Genomic DNA, 15764 nt, shown 5'->3' on the forward strand with positions numbered 1-15764 from the left:
CTCTTCTGAGGCACACATTTGTGTGGTGTGGGCTCCCCTTGGTGGAACAAATGTATAATGCAGAATAACTAGTATATTCCATATTCTTGAAACATCCTGAATTAGAACACTTTACTTCCAATATTTCTACTGTATAGTGAATATCTTATTCACTTGCTAATTTATTTTGCTTGTGTATGTTTTCCAAATTGACTAACCTGTTTGTTTATTACACTTAGAAGGAATTTCCTATATGTTTTTGTTTGTTTCCCATAGGTAGAACGTATGTCTTATGAATAAGTCAAACTGAATGAATAATTTTGACAGTTACTTTCCATAGGCAAATGTTTGCGATTCATGGACATTTATTTACAAAAATGCATAAATGTGAGGTGTACCTCACTGTGTTTAGGGTTTGTAATTTATAGCAAACTAGACAGTGATCATATTCAGAAATAGTACCTAGAGCGGTGAGTCGTTCCACAAAGACCAAACATGAGTATCCTCTTTCACAGGGCTTGCATTTCCACATCAGAATAACAGTACACAGACAGTAAACCGAGTCTTACCCATAACAGTATTTCCTTTCAGAACTTCTCCTGTTCTTGTCTAATACATCCTCATTACAATATGGGACTGGAGAAAGTTCAGTTTCTCTCTCATGCGGGTGCATGCCAGTTCAGCACAGCACATAAGCAAGATAAACAAGGCTAGAATGATTGAAGACCATGATAAAAATTTCCAAGATAGATGCAGACTCAAACACAAACCATACGACAGTGGCCGTTGGCATGATTCCTTTTGTACAGAGCTCTTTGAAGTGTTGCTGCTGTTGAAACTGGAATGGAGATGACAACAGTTTTCAAGTCTGCTGTTGCAGTGTGGGTGGGCGGTGCATGTTTATTTGGTTGTGTGTGTGTATTTACCTATTTTCCTTGGTATTATAGGGAACATACAACATACAACACATCTAAATAGTTTTCAGAATTTTAAGTATTCTTTATTCTAAGTTTTACAGTAAGTTTACTAATTTGAAATGTAAATAATTACTTAACACTTTTAACTGAAATTCTTAATAAATGTAGTAAGGTATTTTCATTTTTTTATTATAACATTAGGAACAATTTTAAAAATTGGCTCAATACAGGAATACTATATTTCATTTTAACTTACTGTTAAAAACACAATCTTCCTTTTCTTCATATCTCTTGTTTTGTTGTGGATATCTCATAGGGAGCACTTGATAACTAGCTTGTGATCTGTTATCCTTGGATTTTAAATATGATGTACATGAATTTATCCACAGAACAACCATGGAGTTTAATGAAAGCCATGTGGCTAAATCCCCCTGATAGACTTTGAAAATGTGGGAGCCTTGTTTTGCTACGCTGCTCTTTAAATTATGGTCGTGGTGTTTTTTTTAACAGATCTTTGGATGAGCTGGTTTTTATTGCTTAACTAGTAGGCTCTGCCACCATCTAGTTGGTGGCTTTTCCTGAAATAATTATTTTTAATAAAGCATTTTACTATGCAGTCACTGCAGTCATCTCATCTAGAGCAGTGCAAGCTATTCCTTCAGCCATTGGGTCCAAGCAAAGATTTCATTTGGTCACTTTAATATCATCATGACATATATGAACACAACTCATGAGCCCTTTCTGGGATTTCAAAAAAAATATCTCATGCAGGAACCTCTTTTTTTCTTCTTCCAAGATCTTAATGCAAATACATAAGCAAATCTGTCAAGGACCGAGAAGATCCCAGGATACAGTTTAGTTTATTGATCCTTCAGTTTCATTGAGCCTCATGCAAACATGCATTCATCCTGTATTGAACTTATCTGAACTTTCCTTACACTCCATTTTTTCCTAGTGTTTGGCATAATTTGAAAATTGATATAAAAGTTAAAACATTTATTCAAAACAAACCTAAATAAAAATGATAGTGTTAGCATGAAATAATTAATTTGAGTAGTAAAGCAATAACTACTATTTTTATTCCATATTGTACCTTTCTTTTGTATTATGCAATTAGAAAGAATAATTTAATTCTGTATTCTTACCAATAGGTGTCACTGGCAGTTGCTGTATTTGGTTTAGAAGCGTTCACTTGTAGTTTTCATTTCCCATTGGCATTGAAAGTAGTTTTAAATTGTTGGACTTCAAACAATTTTATTTTGAAAAATTACTAAACATATTTAGTTTAGAGCAGTGGTTTTCAGCCTGTGGTCCTTGGACCCCTGGGGGTCCACAGACTATGTGTAAGATTTCCAAAGAGGTCCGCACCTCCATTTGAAATATGTTAGGGGTTCACAAATGGAAAAAGTTTGAAAACCAGCAGTGGGTCTCAAATTTTTGTACTGGTGACCTCTTTCATACAGCAAGCCTCTAAGTGAACCCCCTCTTCCCCCCTTATAAATTAAAAACATTTTTTTTATATTTAACACTGTTATAAATGCTGGAGGCAAAGCAGTGTGTAGGGGTAGAGGCTGACAACTTGTGACCCCCGTGTAATAACCTCACAACTCCCTGAGGGGTCACGACCCCCAGTGTCGGTGGTTTAGAGAAACATGAAATGGTAGGCCAGCTCTTACTAATTGTTTCTCTTCCTGCCGGCTCAAGAGTGTGGCTCCTGCTGTTTAGTCACAGGTGTTCTTTAACATACCTTAGAGGACACCATTATCAAGAAAAGAACATACAACATAGTCACAATTATTAACCACAGCTATTTTGTTATTAAAGAAAGGAAAAGAAAACATTAAACAGACCATCAAATGGCTGAGCACAAATTAAACTGGTTACTACTATTACGATCTCTTGTGTATGTCTCTCTGTGGAGAGAGTTTAACAACAATTACATCCTTGAGAGCAAACTGCCTCTGGGTTAAGACCAAAGTATATTATTTCCCAAAATTATTGTGAATTCAGTTTTAGTATCTTATTAGATACTTAAAACTGTTTATGTATCGGCAAAATAGTTCAAGAGCAAATGAAGCCTGTCTACTACTTAATAACCTCAACAGTTTATAGTTGGGCAAAGTAAGCAACCTTAACTAAATCCTATGAAAACTGAAAAAAAAAATTAAATGAGTTACTTAAAAGAAGCCATTTAAGGAGCTGTCCCTAAGACAGTCCTGTTACGATTATTTATTATCTTAAATCCAGTTGGATTCCACTATTTCTCTATTTGCCAATGTTTAGACCCCGTTTCCTCTCCAGGAATACATATCTAACTACTTGGTGAATAACAGAAGAAACTGTTTGTCATGGTCAGATCATGGGCAGCCAGACCTAATAGTGGGAGCAAGTCTGCACTTATGAGACAGAAGTCAAGAGTCAGCTGGGTCAGGATACCAGGAGATCAGAAGCAGGAGTCAAACTGGAGATCAGAACCATGAGTCAGGAACCAGACTCAGGCCAGGTTAGGCTACTAGGGGGTCAGAGGCAGGAAACAAAATGGAGGTCAGGAACCACAAGGCAAGTGCCAAGAGTCAAGCTGGGTCAGGATGCCAGGAAAGCAAACAGCAGAAAGCACACAGTCCAGAGCATGGGGGAGCCCAATTGTTTGGGACAGCTTCTTGTTGCTGCCACTGGCTTAAGTAGAGCCATTGGGCCAATCAGACTTCAGGGGCAGAGCCTCACTCTGGGGCTGGACTTCATGGGTCCCAGGTAAGCCACTGTCACCAGGCTGCTAGGTTGAGGGTTGAAGTGTTGTTGCTTCCATGAAACCTGCAGACCTGGGTTTGAGATCTGTGGGTCATGACACCACCCACACCTCTAGGAGTGCTCTCTTGACAATGTGGGTCCAGGTTTCTCAGGATGGCTCCTATGGAAGGCCCAAACCAGGGCAGGAGTGTAAACATTTTCTGCTTGCTCCCAAGTGCGTTCCTCTGGGCTGTAACCTTCCCAGTCTATTGGGTACCATAATTTGCCCCACTTGATCTTAAAATTGAGGACTTCGTGAACAATGTATTCCTCCTGACCTTGTACTAGCACTGGTCGGGGTGGTGATTAGGGTCTTTGGGGAAATGTGTTATCAGTATAGGGCTTTAGAAGTGAGCTATGGAATATAGGGTAAACTCCAAAGGATCAAGGGAGCTGGAGCTCGAAGGTGACCAAGTTGATTTGTTGCCAAATCCAGTACAGTCCAAAGAACAAAGTCCAGTTTCCAAGAGGGTTTGTCCATGTGGAGGTGTTCTGTAAAAAGCCATACCTTTTGTCCTACGGCGTACCCTTTTGTCTGTGCTTGTCTGTGTGTAGTCTTCCTTCACCTTTTCAAGATGTCCCTGAACCTTCTCTTGGATATGATGGATGTGTTGTACTAGATCTGATGGGTTGGGGGAGCATGGGGGTAGCTGTGGGTGAAATAAGGGATGGTACCCATAGTTGATAAAGGGGCTGTGGCCTGTGGATGCATGGCCTGCATTATTATAGGAGAACTCAGCATATCGTAACAGTGAAGGCCAGTCATCATGGTGATGGTTGATGTAGCATTGGGAGTACTGGTCTAGGTCCAGGATCTGGTTGATTTTTTCCATTTTGCCATTTGACTGAGGATGGTAGGCAGAGGACAGGTGTGTATAGACTTCTAATAGTCGTATGGCCTTGTGCCAGAAACAGGCAGTAAAGTGTGGCCCTGGTCAGAGGTGATATGACCCAGGAGCCCATGAAGACAGACTATTTTTTTTTATCTAGAGCCCAGCCATTTTCCCTGCAGAGGGTAAACCCAGGCAGGGAATGAAGTGAGCTGTTTTAGTAAAGCAGTCTACCACTGTCAGGATAGTTGTGAAACTACTTGATTCTAGTAGTTCCACCCCAAAGTCTAAGGAAATGGTCTTCCAGGACCAAGATAAGGTGTCCGGAGGTTGGAACAGACTGGTCTGGGATCTTGGTGCAGGCACACAGCTGACAAGAAGCAACAAAGGTCTCTTTTGTGCAGCACATATGGTGCCCTCAGCAGAACCGGGATATTAATCATCAGGTTTTATATCACTCTAAGTGTCCTGCTATGGTGGAGTCATGGCATAGTTGAAGAGCAACTCTCGCAGGTACTGGGGGAACATAGATGCAGTCCCTTACGAACATGATCCCCTCTCTGGTATTGTGTGGTTCTTGGTTGATAATGGCCAGTACATCGAGTGGAATTCCAGAGACAGAGGCAGAGTGGATAAGCATGAACAGGTCCTGGTGGTGAGTCACACTGAGGAAATTATGGGACTTGATAACATGGGCTGGTTCCAGACTGGGGCCTTGTGTTGTGTCGGAGCCATATCTTTGGGGCAAGGCATGAGCCTTGCCATTTCTAGTTCCAGGCTGGTGGGTCAAGGGAAATTTGACCAGGAGAAAACTAAGGCCCACCAGAGCTGCTGTTGGTTTAGGGCAGGGGTTCTCAGACTTTTGTTCTGGTGACCCCTTTCACACAGCAAGCCTCTGAGTCTGACCCCCCCCCCCTTATACATTAAGAATACTTTTTTATATATTTAACTCCATTATAAATGCTGGAGGCAATGCAGGGTTTGGGGTGGAGACTGACAGCTTGCCACCCCCCATGTAATAACCTCACAACCCCCTGAGGGGTCCCAACCCCCAGTTTGAGAACCCCTGGTTTAGGGCCTAAGTTCTTTTGATCAGTAAACACTTGAACTGGGTGACGGGCCCCTCCCAAGTAATGTCACCACTCTGTGAAGGTGGTCTTAATTTCCAAGAGCTCCTTGTCCACAATCTCATAGCTTTGCTCAGCAGAGATAAGCTTGCTTAATTAGTAGGAGATGGGGTGCAGTATTTGCTAGGGGCAACAAAAACTTGCGTCATGTCTGGGTGGGCCAATACTGGAGTAGTGGTGAAGGCAAGCTTTAGCTGTTCAAGTATGTGCTGGGCCTCAGGCAACCAGTGGAACTGGGTGATTTTCAGTAGTAGGGCAGTGAGGAGCTTGGCTTGTTTTGAAAAATTTGAAATAAACCTCTGGTAAAAAGTTTGTGAAGCCTAAAAAACATTGTAGGCCATGCGCCTTGTGGGGGACTGCACAGTTGCGGACAATCTGTACCTTGTGCAGATCCATCTTGAGTCTTTCCAGGCACAAGATGAAACCCAGGAACTCAGTTGAGGTCTGATCAAATGCTCACTTCTCAAGTTTAGCATAGAGACTGGGTCATCATAGTCTCTCCTGGACTGTGTGGATGTGAGTGGTGTTCAGATCATCTGAGAAGATCTACATATTATCTAAGTATACCACCATGAACTGGGCCAGTAGGTCTCATAGCACATCGTTAACAAAGTGCTGGAATGTTGCTGGGGCAGTAGTCCAAATGGCATAACTACATATTCAAAGTAGTCATAGTGGGTCCAAAAGTCAGTCTTCCATTTGTCCTCCTCTCAAATACGAATGAGACTGTAAGCTCCATGGAGATCCAGTTTAGTGACTATGCGGGCAACCCCGACCCAGTCCAACAACTCAAAGATATGGGGTAGTGGGTAACAGTTCTGGATTGTTTTCTGGTTTAGGACTTGGTAATCAACACAGCAGCAGAAGCTGCTGGGTGTTTTTGTTGTTGTTGTTGTTGTTTGTTTTTTACTAAAAGGACTGGGGCACTGGCTAATGAAGCTGATTTGTGGATGACCACCACCTTGGGCCAAGTTCTCTTGGAGATATTCTCGCAACTCAGCCAGTTCAGGCTCTGACATTGTGAATATCTGCCCAAACAGTATCTTTGTCCCTGACTGGAGTTCTGTGAGACAATCATAGTTCCAGCGTCAGGGCAGGCTTTCTGCATTCTTCTCAAAGATGTTGGTATAGTTACAGTACTTGGAGGAGTGGTTGGGGGGAAGGGAGTTCCATAATTGCCCCTAGGAGGTGTACCAATGCAGGTAACCACACCTACTTGAACCTTCTTGGGTATGAGTGCAACACTTACTGGACCCTGGCCGTGCCGTCGGCAGAATTCTGATGGGAAGGTGGCCTTTTGTTCTCTCCAGTGAATGATGGGATCATGAAGGGTTAGCCAGGAGATGCCAAGGATAATGGGAAAATATGGGGAATGGATCATGCCAAACTGTGTTATTTCTCTGTGTCCCTGAATAACAGGCTCCAGGGGAATAGTCTCCACCACAACTGGACCTGACGACAGCAGGGAGCTGTCAATTGTTTCAGTCATGTCAGGCACAGCCTTGTGTAGCTGGTGAATCTGTAGGGCCTGAGTTGTAGCTGCTTCCATAAAATTGGCTTCTGCTCCCAAATCTATTAAGGCCCTGTAGGAGGCTAGGGAACCACGGAAGATTCTGTTACGGCTTAGCTTAGGCAGTTCCGCTTTCTCAGCCTCCGGTTACTGTAGGACACGGCATGCTAGTTTTAACCTGCTGTGACCGGCTGGGACTGCTGCGTGGCAAGCCCCTGGCTGTTGGCCAGGGGGGCAGCCCCGGAGGGTGGAGAGTTTCTATTGCATTATGTATGAGCTGGTTTGCTGCTGTTTGTATAAAATGAGCATGCTTTGTGTTTGTTTTCGGACTTCACCCCAGGCCGAGCTACAGGGCACTGGGTCCCCGTCTCAGTGACAGCAACGCTTGGGGTCCCCGTTGCAGATGTGTCACTTTACCTTCATTAAAGCCAATAACTCACAGTGTGTGTGTCGGCCTCGTTCTTACAGAGCACCTTGGGAGGGCCCCCGGCCTCCCTGGTACGTAACAGGCCCATTGAATAAGAATCTATCAGGGGTCCCCAGGGATGCGCAACTGGATAGGCACCTGCAAATGGAAAGCCCCGGGATGGGGCTCAGAGTGCGTCTCAGTGAGGACTTAGGGTACAGAGAAATGCTATTCTGTCAAGGCCCAGGCCGGTTCCCTCCATTATGCCTGGACTGGCTTGTTTCCGCATGCTTCTCAGCATTTGTAAAGGGCAGACCAAGACAGCGTGGCCAGCTTCACTGCAGTAGAAGCATAGGTGGTGCTGTTGTGTGCATTTCTTTTCTTCAAGTGTGAGCCGCTCACAAGCCAAATTATCTTGCATAGGTTTGGCGGGTGATACAGAAGATGAGGTCAGTATACGTGGGTAGGAGAACTGCAGGGAACCTCCCTTCTCCTCTCTTCTCACAGTCCATCATCTATGCAGATAATAAGGTCGACAAGGGCGTCTAGGTTCATAGGCATCTCTATATGAGCCAGTTCACCTCTGATTTCTTCCTACAAGCACCACCTGAACTGGTACAGATTTGCTGCTTCATTCCATGCTGTATCTACTCTGAGAGGGCAGAAGTGTGCTCCGAGGAGGCCACTGTGCCTTGCCCCTGGCAGAGTCTCCTCAGGCCACTCTTGGCCATTCAGGCTTGGTGTGGGTCATCAAAGATGATTGATATCAACTGGAGAAAGGCATCCTGGTTTGATAGTACCCATGTACCCTGCAGACAGGTTTGAGACATATGGGTCATGATACCATTAGTCTTTTACGTTACTACAGCTTTTAAACGTTCCAGCAAAGTCATTATAAGAGTTTTAAACCTAATCCTTTGGCAGTGTCCTTGTTAACTTTCTCTCATCAATCCATGTAAAAGTCTTGTGGAGGTTTTCCTTGGGTTGGTTTCTTTTTGAGTCTTCCCTGCTTTTCTTATATGTCTGTGGCAGTTTGCTTGTGAAGAGCTGTCTTTGAGCAGGGTACAGATACTGGGTGTGTGATAGATACTCACTTAGAGTTTTTATACCTTTCTCCTTCCTGTTTTCATTAAAGTACAGGAAAACACACCTCTTTCAGACCTGTTCAGATTGAAAGTCAGTGGCTGCCACTTTTATGTTGGCTTACATGACACTTTCAGCTCCTGACTATGCAGTCTGTTTAATTAATATATGCAGCATTTCTTTAATTGCCTTTGTTGTTCTTGTGGCAAGAAAGCATCAGATAACTTTCAAAACTAGTCTTTATTAAGTCCAGTCTCTGAGAGTCTTTCAGTTTTATTAGAGCTTCTCGGGAAATTAAATTCTGCTTTCAAAAAGTCCAAACACTCCTGGTCTTTATATAAAAGTTTTTAGTTTTCCGTTTTCAAAAGAGTCTCTTAAAATTAAATAACCTTTAGAAAGTCTTTAGCTCAAGTTGTTGATTCTATATGACAGTTTTTGGAATGATGATTTTCTTATCTTCCTGAATTGGGTGAGAGTTTGCTTGCACACTGCCAGTAATTAAGTAATTCTCCATTAATATAAATATTCTATACTTAAATGGCTTTTTATGTTAGTAACTGGTTATAGCATCAAATGACCTTGCTATATTTCTACATAAAACATCTTATTATTTCTGTAACAATATTAGGCAGTTATATAAAGACTTGCATTTTAAGACAAAATATTTGCAAATACACATCTCAGAAGGTGTTTGCCATTTCAGCGTTTAAGAAATAAAAGTTTAAAACATTTCCAACTACACATGTTTATCCTGGAGTTTCAAAAACACAAGCAGAGATTTTTCCTTTGAAAAGAAATGAGGTTGGTGTGGCCACTTTCCAATCTAGATTTATTGCTCGCATAAAATACCTACATTCCTTTTTACAGTTAGGCCTCTACTTAAAACATTAATGTTTTACATGTTTTGTCTTTTTGATGTTTGCTTGACTTTGGAAGATAGAAGCAGAAACCTTCTGGAACTTCTTGAATTAACTTTAACATTTTGTAACATGCTTAGCTAAACATATGTACTGTTATATATCCAAGCATCCTGGTTGTAACATATTTGTAACTATTTCTTGACGTTTAGTAGAGGCATAAACAAGTTTGTAACAACTTAATGAAAAGAGTTATAATAATTTTATTAATATTTTACACATAAATACTGAGGTCTCTCCCTTACATCACTAGTGGCTATTAGCAATCTGTCCATTTGGGACATTTGCATTTACAAATATACATGACTTCTTCCTTTTCTACGTATCTTAATAACCAAAACATCATCCCCAACTTTTCTTCCCACATTTTGAACAAGCCCTGGCTCACCAAAACTCCCCCACCCGCTGCAGGAGATGAGGGAGAGGGAGAGTAACCAGCTGAGTCTTATGGAAGAATCTGTGGATATATTCCTCTTCCTGCAGCAGGACCAGACCACTCCCATCTCAGTATCCAGAGGGAGACCAAAAAAAGGAAAACATTAGTTCGGGGGGCAGGAAATAATCCTAACAAAGGAAACAAAGCAAAACAGCAATGCAACAAAATCTAAAAATCTGGAAATAACCATAACAGTTGCTTACTCGGTGTGGGGCTGTACCCCCCCCCCCCGTCCCTTTAGTGGCTGTACAATGCACAGAGGTGGCTGAGCCTGCTGCTGACTTCAACCTAACAGATCTGGGTTGCATCCTGCTGCCAATGGCTAACCCAGTGGTCTCAAATGACAACTGGTGGCTGAACCGCATAGAGGTTTGAGTCTGCTACAACCTTGAGCTAACAAAGCTGAATCTTTTAGCTCAGGCAGTTGAGTTTTATGCTTTTAGAACCAAAGGACCTGGGTTTAACTCCCCGTGTGGATGACCCACCTAAGGGTGTCACATTACATAAAAAGAAAAGTAATAAATACAAGTTACATCCCTTCTTGAGCACTTGTCACTTTTCATGAAACATGAGCAAGCCTAGAGTCAGTCCAGCCACAAGAACTGGTGATCCTCTGCCATGGTATCTACAGTGTGGGTGGGCATCGGTGGGCATAGCCCTCATGATACATGTACACGAAAGAACCATTAAAAGCTGTCATTGGAACACTACAAAAATGTTTAAAAGTGCAAATATACATTAGGTACCATAGACTTTATGTCCCTGCTGTGCCCGAAGTTACGGGATGGATGAAATAATACATAGCACCAGGAGTGGTTGTAGGAAAACTGTGTATGGACCTAGTTCAATACCTCACATGAAATGGGAATCTCTAGTGTAGGCAGGCCTTCAGAAGTAATATAATAGTCATTCAGTTTTTAGGAGTCAAACACATAATTTTGTTTGATGAAAGGCGAGATGAAAGATAGTCATGAATAATTGGAGAGTGCTATGAGTCTGATCTGGCAAGATGCTGAATACTCTCAGTTCCATTGGAGTCCTGCACCTTGTAGGATTGGGATCTAACTAAAAGACTGAGAGAGGAGTCCTAGGATAGAAGTAGCAAGACTTCTAACAACAGATCAAAAACTCCAAAGGACAAATGCTGTGCGAATTTGGTAAAACTCCCAGTCAAGACCATAGGATATGGCCCTGAATGATGTCTGTATATTCCACTTATATCAATAATGCATGAATTCTGTTTTGAGCACCCCCCCAAGCAAATGCACTTGATGTTAGTTCTAAATCAGATTTTCTTTCTATATGTTCTCTGGGAAATCTTCCAACTGACATAATTGGGACTGTGAATAAGGATTTTGTTTAATCTGAAAATTAATAAAGCAAAAGTTTTTGATGGCTTGTTTTTACTAAACATCTCTCTCTTTAAAATCACAGTATTTTTAAGACCACAGAGAAATTTGGAAGCCATAGACCCTCAATTTACAATTCGGAGGAAAATGGAACAGATGAGAGAAGAGAAAGAGCTTGTGGAGCAATTGCGTGAGGTATGTGACAAACAATGTGGAGGGCTGCAGATTTGTGGCTAAAGCATGTATTTCCTGTTTGCCTTTGGGAAAGCTACCTAATCTTAAGGGGAAAGCAATGCTTGGATGTATAAGCAGGGGAATATCAGAGAGTGGGGAGGTGGCATTATTTCTGTATGCAGCATTAGTGAGACCATGCAGTTTTGATGTCTATACTTCAAAAAGAACATTGACAAATTTGGAAAAGATTCAGGAAAGAGACACAAGAATTATTTGAGGTCTGGACAAGAGATCTTACACTGAGAGACTTAAGAAGTTCTAACTATTTAGTTCATCCAAAAGAAGGTTAAGAGGTGACTTAATCACAGTGTACAAGTACCGGCATGGGGAAGAGGTTTCTGAGGGTGGGCATGGCTCTTTAATCTGGCAGCTAAAGGCATAATGAGATCCAATGGTTGGAATTTTAAGCTAGACAAATTCAGACCAAAATTAGTGCTTTATTTCTAAAGTATAGATAATTAAGCATTGCAACAATTTACCTAGCAATATGGTAGATTCTCCATCACTTGAGATTTTTAAATCAAAACTGGGCATTTTTCTAAAAGATACACTATAGCTTAAACAGAAGTTATGGACTTGATGCAGAATTACTGGGTGAGGTTCTATGGCCCGTGTATTGCAGTTCAATTTAGATGGTCGTTTGTGGCCTTAAAATCTATAAACCTCTCTGTGCCTCAGTTTCACCATCTATAAAATAGTGATGAGATAATTACTGCAAAGAGTGTTGAGTGTTAAGATCTTCCGTTTCAAGCGGTACCAAATACAAAGTGTTCTTATATGTGTCTGTAGCGTCAATTGCATTACAACTGCTGAAGTTATATGAGATGATTTAATATTGCTATTGGTTTAAAAAACATTTGGTGTTACAAGTGAATAGTAGCATCATCTGGCATTATTATAATCAACTTGAATTTTGTCCATTGACTAATTTAAAACATATATATTTTCTTGATAGAGCAACTTTTAAATATGTACTGATTTTTTTTTTAAAAACCCTTTCTTAAAATAAGGGCTTATCTGCTCCCCAGCTAATGTTTAGAAGGGTTATTTAGTTAAGCACAACACCACCTCTTCTGCCTCCCTTACACTTTGCACATATGCCTGTCTGGTGCCTGCATAGTTCATTTTAGCCTCGCTGCTGCTGCTGTTTATAATACAGTTGCACCTAGAGGCCTCAGAAGGGTGTGTGATAGGCTGAATACCACATATTGTAAATGACTGTTCCTGCCCCAAAGAGTTTACAGTCTAAAAGACAAGATAGAAGAGTTGGGTGACATGGACAAACAGACGGAGGAAGGAGGACAGAAGTAACTATTTTAGCATAGACTGGCAGTGTGCACAAATTTGTAGTTGTTACTGATTGGCTCATTACAGCAATCAGAGCTTATTATGTATTACTGGTAAACACCTCTTGCAACTAGTGAATTTCAGCAAACGGACAGAAATGGGTAGGGAATGCAAGGGACAGGGATGATATATTTTTATCCATTCTCTAAAGGACATAACATAGTTTGGGGTACTATATAAATAATAATAATGTGCTCTTCTGGGAAGGAGTATGAAAACTCCAGGCTAAGATAATGTGACTACTTATACCCATAAGGCTATGACTCTTCAGCTTGGAAAAGAGGAGACTAAGGGGGGATATGATAGAGGTATATAAAATCATGAGTGATGTGGAGAACGTGGATAAGGAAAAGTTATTTACTTATTCCCATAATACAAGAACTAGGGGTCACCAAATGAAATTATAGGGCAGCAGGTTTTAAAACAAATACAAGGAAGTTCTTCGTCACGCAGCGCACAGTCAACTTGTGGAACTCCTTACCTGAGGAGGTTGTGAAGGCTAGGACTATAACAGCGTTTAAAAGAGAACTGGATAAATTCATGGTGGTTAAGTCCATAAATGGCTATTAGCCAGGATGGGTAAGGAATGGTGTCCCTAGCCGCTGTTTGTCAGAGGATGGAGATGGATGGCAGGAGAGAGATCACTTGATCATTGCCTGTTAGGTGCCCCAGAGGGAGTGAACCTGGCATTGGCCACTATCGGTAGACAGATACTGGGCTAGATGGACCTTTGGTCTGACCCGGTATGGCCGTTCTTATGTACATGCCAAAGCGTTTGCAAGATTGGAGCCCAAATCAATAAAAGTTACACGTTTGTAACAAAATGCAATGTTTTTTTTGCCAGAAAATGTGTAAACATTCTCAAAGTGCCCTACTTTGCTGAGTGTTTTGCAACGTGAAGTTCATTTCATTAAAGTGCCCCTTTTGTCTGAGTAGGGAATTTTCATATTTTTACCCAGTAGTGCACATTACAGATCCAACCTTGTCCTCCCTTCTGCATTCTTTCCAATTTTTGTTACGTCCACTTGTTTCTTTTCAGCTGTTTGAGCAGTGGCCATCTTTTACTCTGTGTTTGTATGGGGCTTAATGCAATGGGGCTCTGATTCTGACTCAGGATTCTGGGTGTTACTATAATAAAAAGAATAATTTTAGCTATGAGGCAACAAGCAAGAGTAGCAAAGTATGGTGCCGGCAGGGTGATGGAATGAGGAAGGAAAAGAATTACAGTACTAGTCTGTCGCATCTTAGGTGCATTTAACATGCGTGATTTCAGCTTTACGCGGTCAGCAAAAACAAGAAAAAAAACAAAAAAAAGAGAAAAATAACAATTTAAATACTGTTTCTGTAGTGCGGGCAATTCCACCCGCCATTACACTCAATGTAATTTTGACTATACACGATTTTCGCTTTACGCGCTGACTGCGGAACGTAACCCCAGCGTAAGATGAGACAGACCTGTAATAAGATGATGTGGTTACTCACTTCTGGCACCGTTAAAGTGATGGTTTTTTCATAAGTCACATTTCCAGTGGGTGACCTGGAATGGGGCAGTGTGGTGTTTTGGGGTTTTTTAGGAGCAATTTAAATGAAGATGTGGTTGCTTGACAAACTGGAATTGGGTGAGGAGTCACTGCTGTAGTGGATAGCATGGGAAAAGGCATGGCAATGTGACAGAGAATACGGATATTTGCTTTGTGGGGAGGTGGTTCTTTCTAATTCTGTGTAAAAGTGGTGACATGTTTGTTCTTCTTTTATAGAACATTGAAATGAGACTAAAGATTTGTTTGCCTGAAGACTTGGGGTCTGCTCTTATGGATGGGGTCGTTCTCTGTCATTTAGTCAATCACATTCGTCCTCGATCTGTGGGAAGTATCCATGTACCCTCACCAGCAGTAGTAAGTCAAATATTTTTTTTAAAAAAGAAAAACTAAAACTTTATTATCAAATAAAATCTACTTCTGAAAAACAGGTCATTGGGTGGCGAGTAGTGTTCACTCCTACAAACACGTACTTTTTTTCCCCCCCAGTTCAGATTGGCAGTAACTGAAATCTTCATAAAAATGAAGTACTGGAGCTATTAAAAAAAAAACACATACACTTCTCTTTTCTTATGAATAAACTGGTCTGTGACTGGCTGAAGCTCATGATAGGTTTGTAGTCTATACAATCTAGATTGCAGGTCATCAGATTTTTCCATAAATGTCTTGCTGTTTATGTTGTAGCAGGTGATCATTATCCTCTGACAACATTTTGTCCCAGTGGATACTTTCCTCAAAATCAGTTCTCCACTTCCTGGTGCATTGTTAATGTGTTCTGTCATAGCATATGGTATGATTTATAATGTACTCTAATAAGCATGTGTAGAGCCTGGGATGGATACAAAATTTGTATCCACATCCATTCAGGAATCCATGAAAATCGTCCATGGGTATCCGCATACACATCTGCAGAAGCCTATATCCACAGATATAAAGTGGATATCTGCAGATTTGCAGCACTCTAAGCATGAGGGAAACATTATGCTACAATGAGATTAACAATTTGAGTTAACAACAATCCTACATAACAAAGGTTATGGGTGTTGTTTTTTTTCAGTATGGAAACAACTCATTTTTTGTCACAGGCCTGGTCTACACTAGGACTTTAATTCGAATTTATCAGCGTTAATTCGAACTAACCGCTCAACCGTCCACACCAGGAAGCCATTTAATTCGAACTAGAGGGCTCTTTAGTTCGAATTTGGTACTCCACCCCGGCAGGTGGAGTAACGCTAAATTCGCACTTGCTAGCTCGAATTAGGCTTGGTGTGGATGCTAATCGAACTTAGCAGCTCCGGGAGCTA

The 15764-nt window shown here is 41.3% G+C and overlaps 1 protein-coding gene across 3 annotated transcripts in view; it reads left to right on the forward strand.

Annotated features, from left to right (window-relative positions):
- LRCH1 (leucine rich repeats and calponin homology domain containing 1) overlaps positions 1–15764 on the forward strand; it is a 247150-nt gene that overhangs the window by 200494 nt on the left and 30892 nt on the right. For all 3 annotated transcript variants that reach the window (XM_045013584.1, XM_045013603.1, XM_045013592.1), the window contains 2 exons: positions 11427–11536; positions 14680–14817. In XM_045013584.1, coding sequence (XP_044869519.1) covers positions 11427–11536; positions 14680–14817 — 248 coding nt within the window. The remainder of the gene's footprint in view (positions 1–11426; positions 11537–14679; positions 14818–15764) is intronic.

This window comes from Mauremys mutica, chromosome 1, assembly GCF_020497125.1.
Source record: "Mauremys mutica isolate MM-2020 ecotype Southern chromosome 1, ASM2049712v1, whole genome shotgun sequence".
NCBI classification, from domain to species: domain Eukaryota; kingdom Metazoa; phylum Chordata; order Testudines; family Geoemydidae; genus Mauremys; species Mauremys mutica.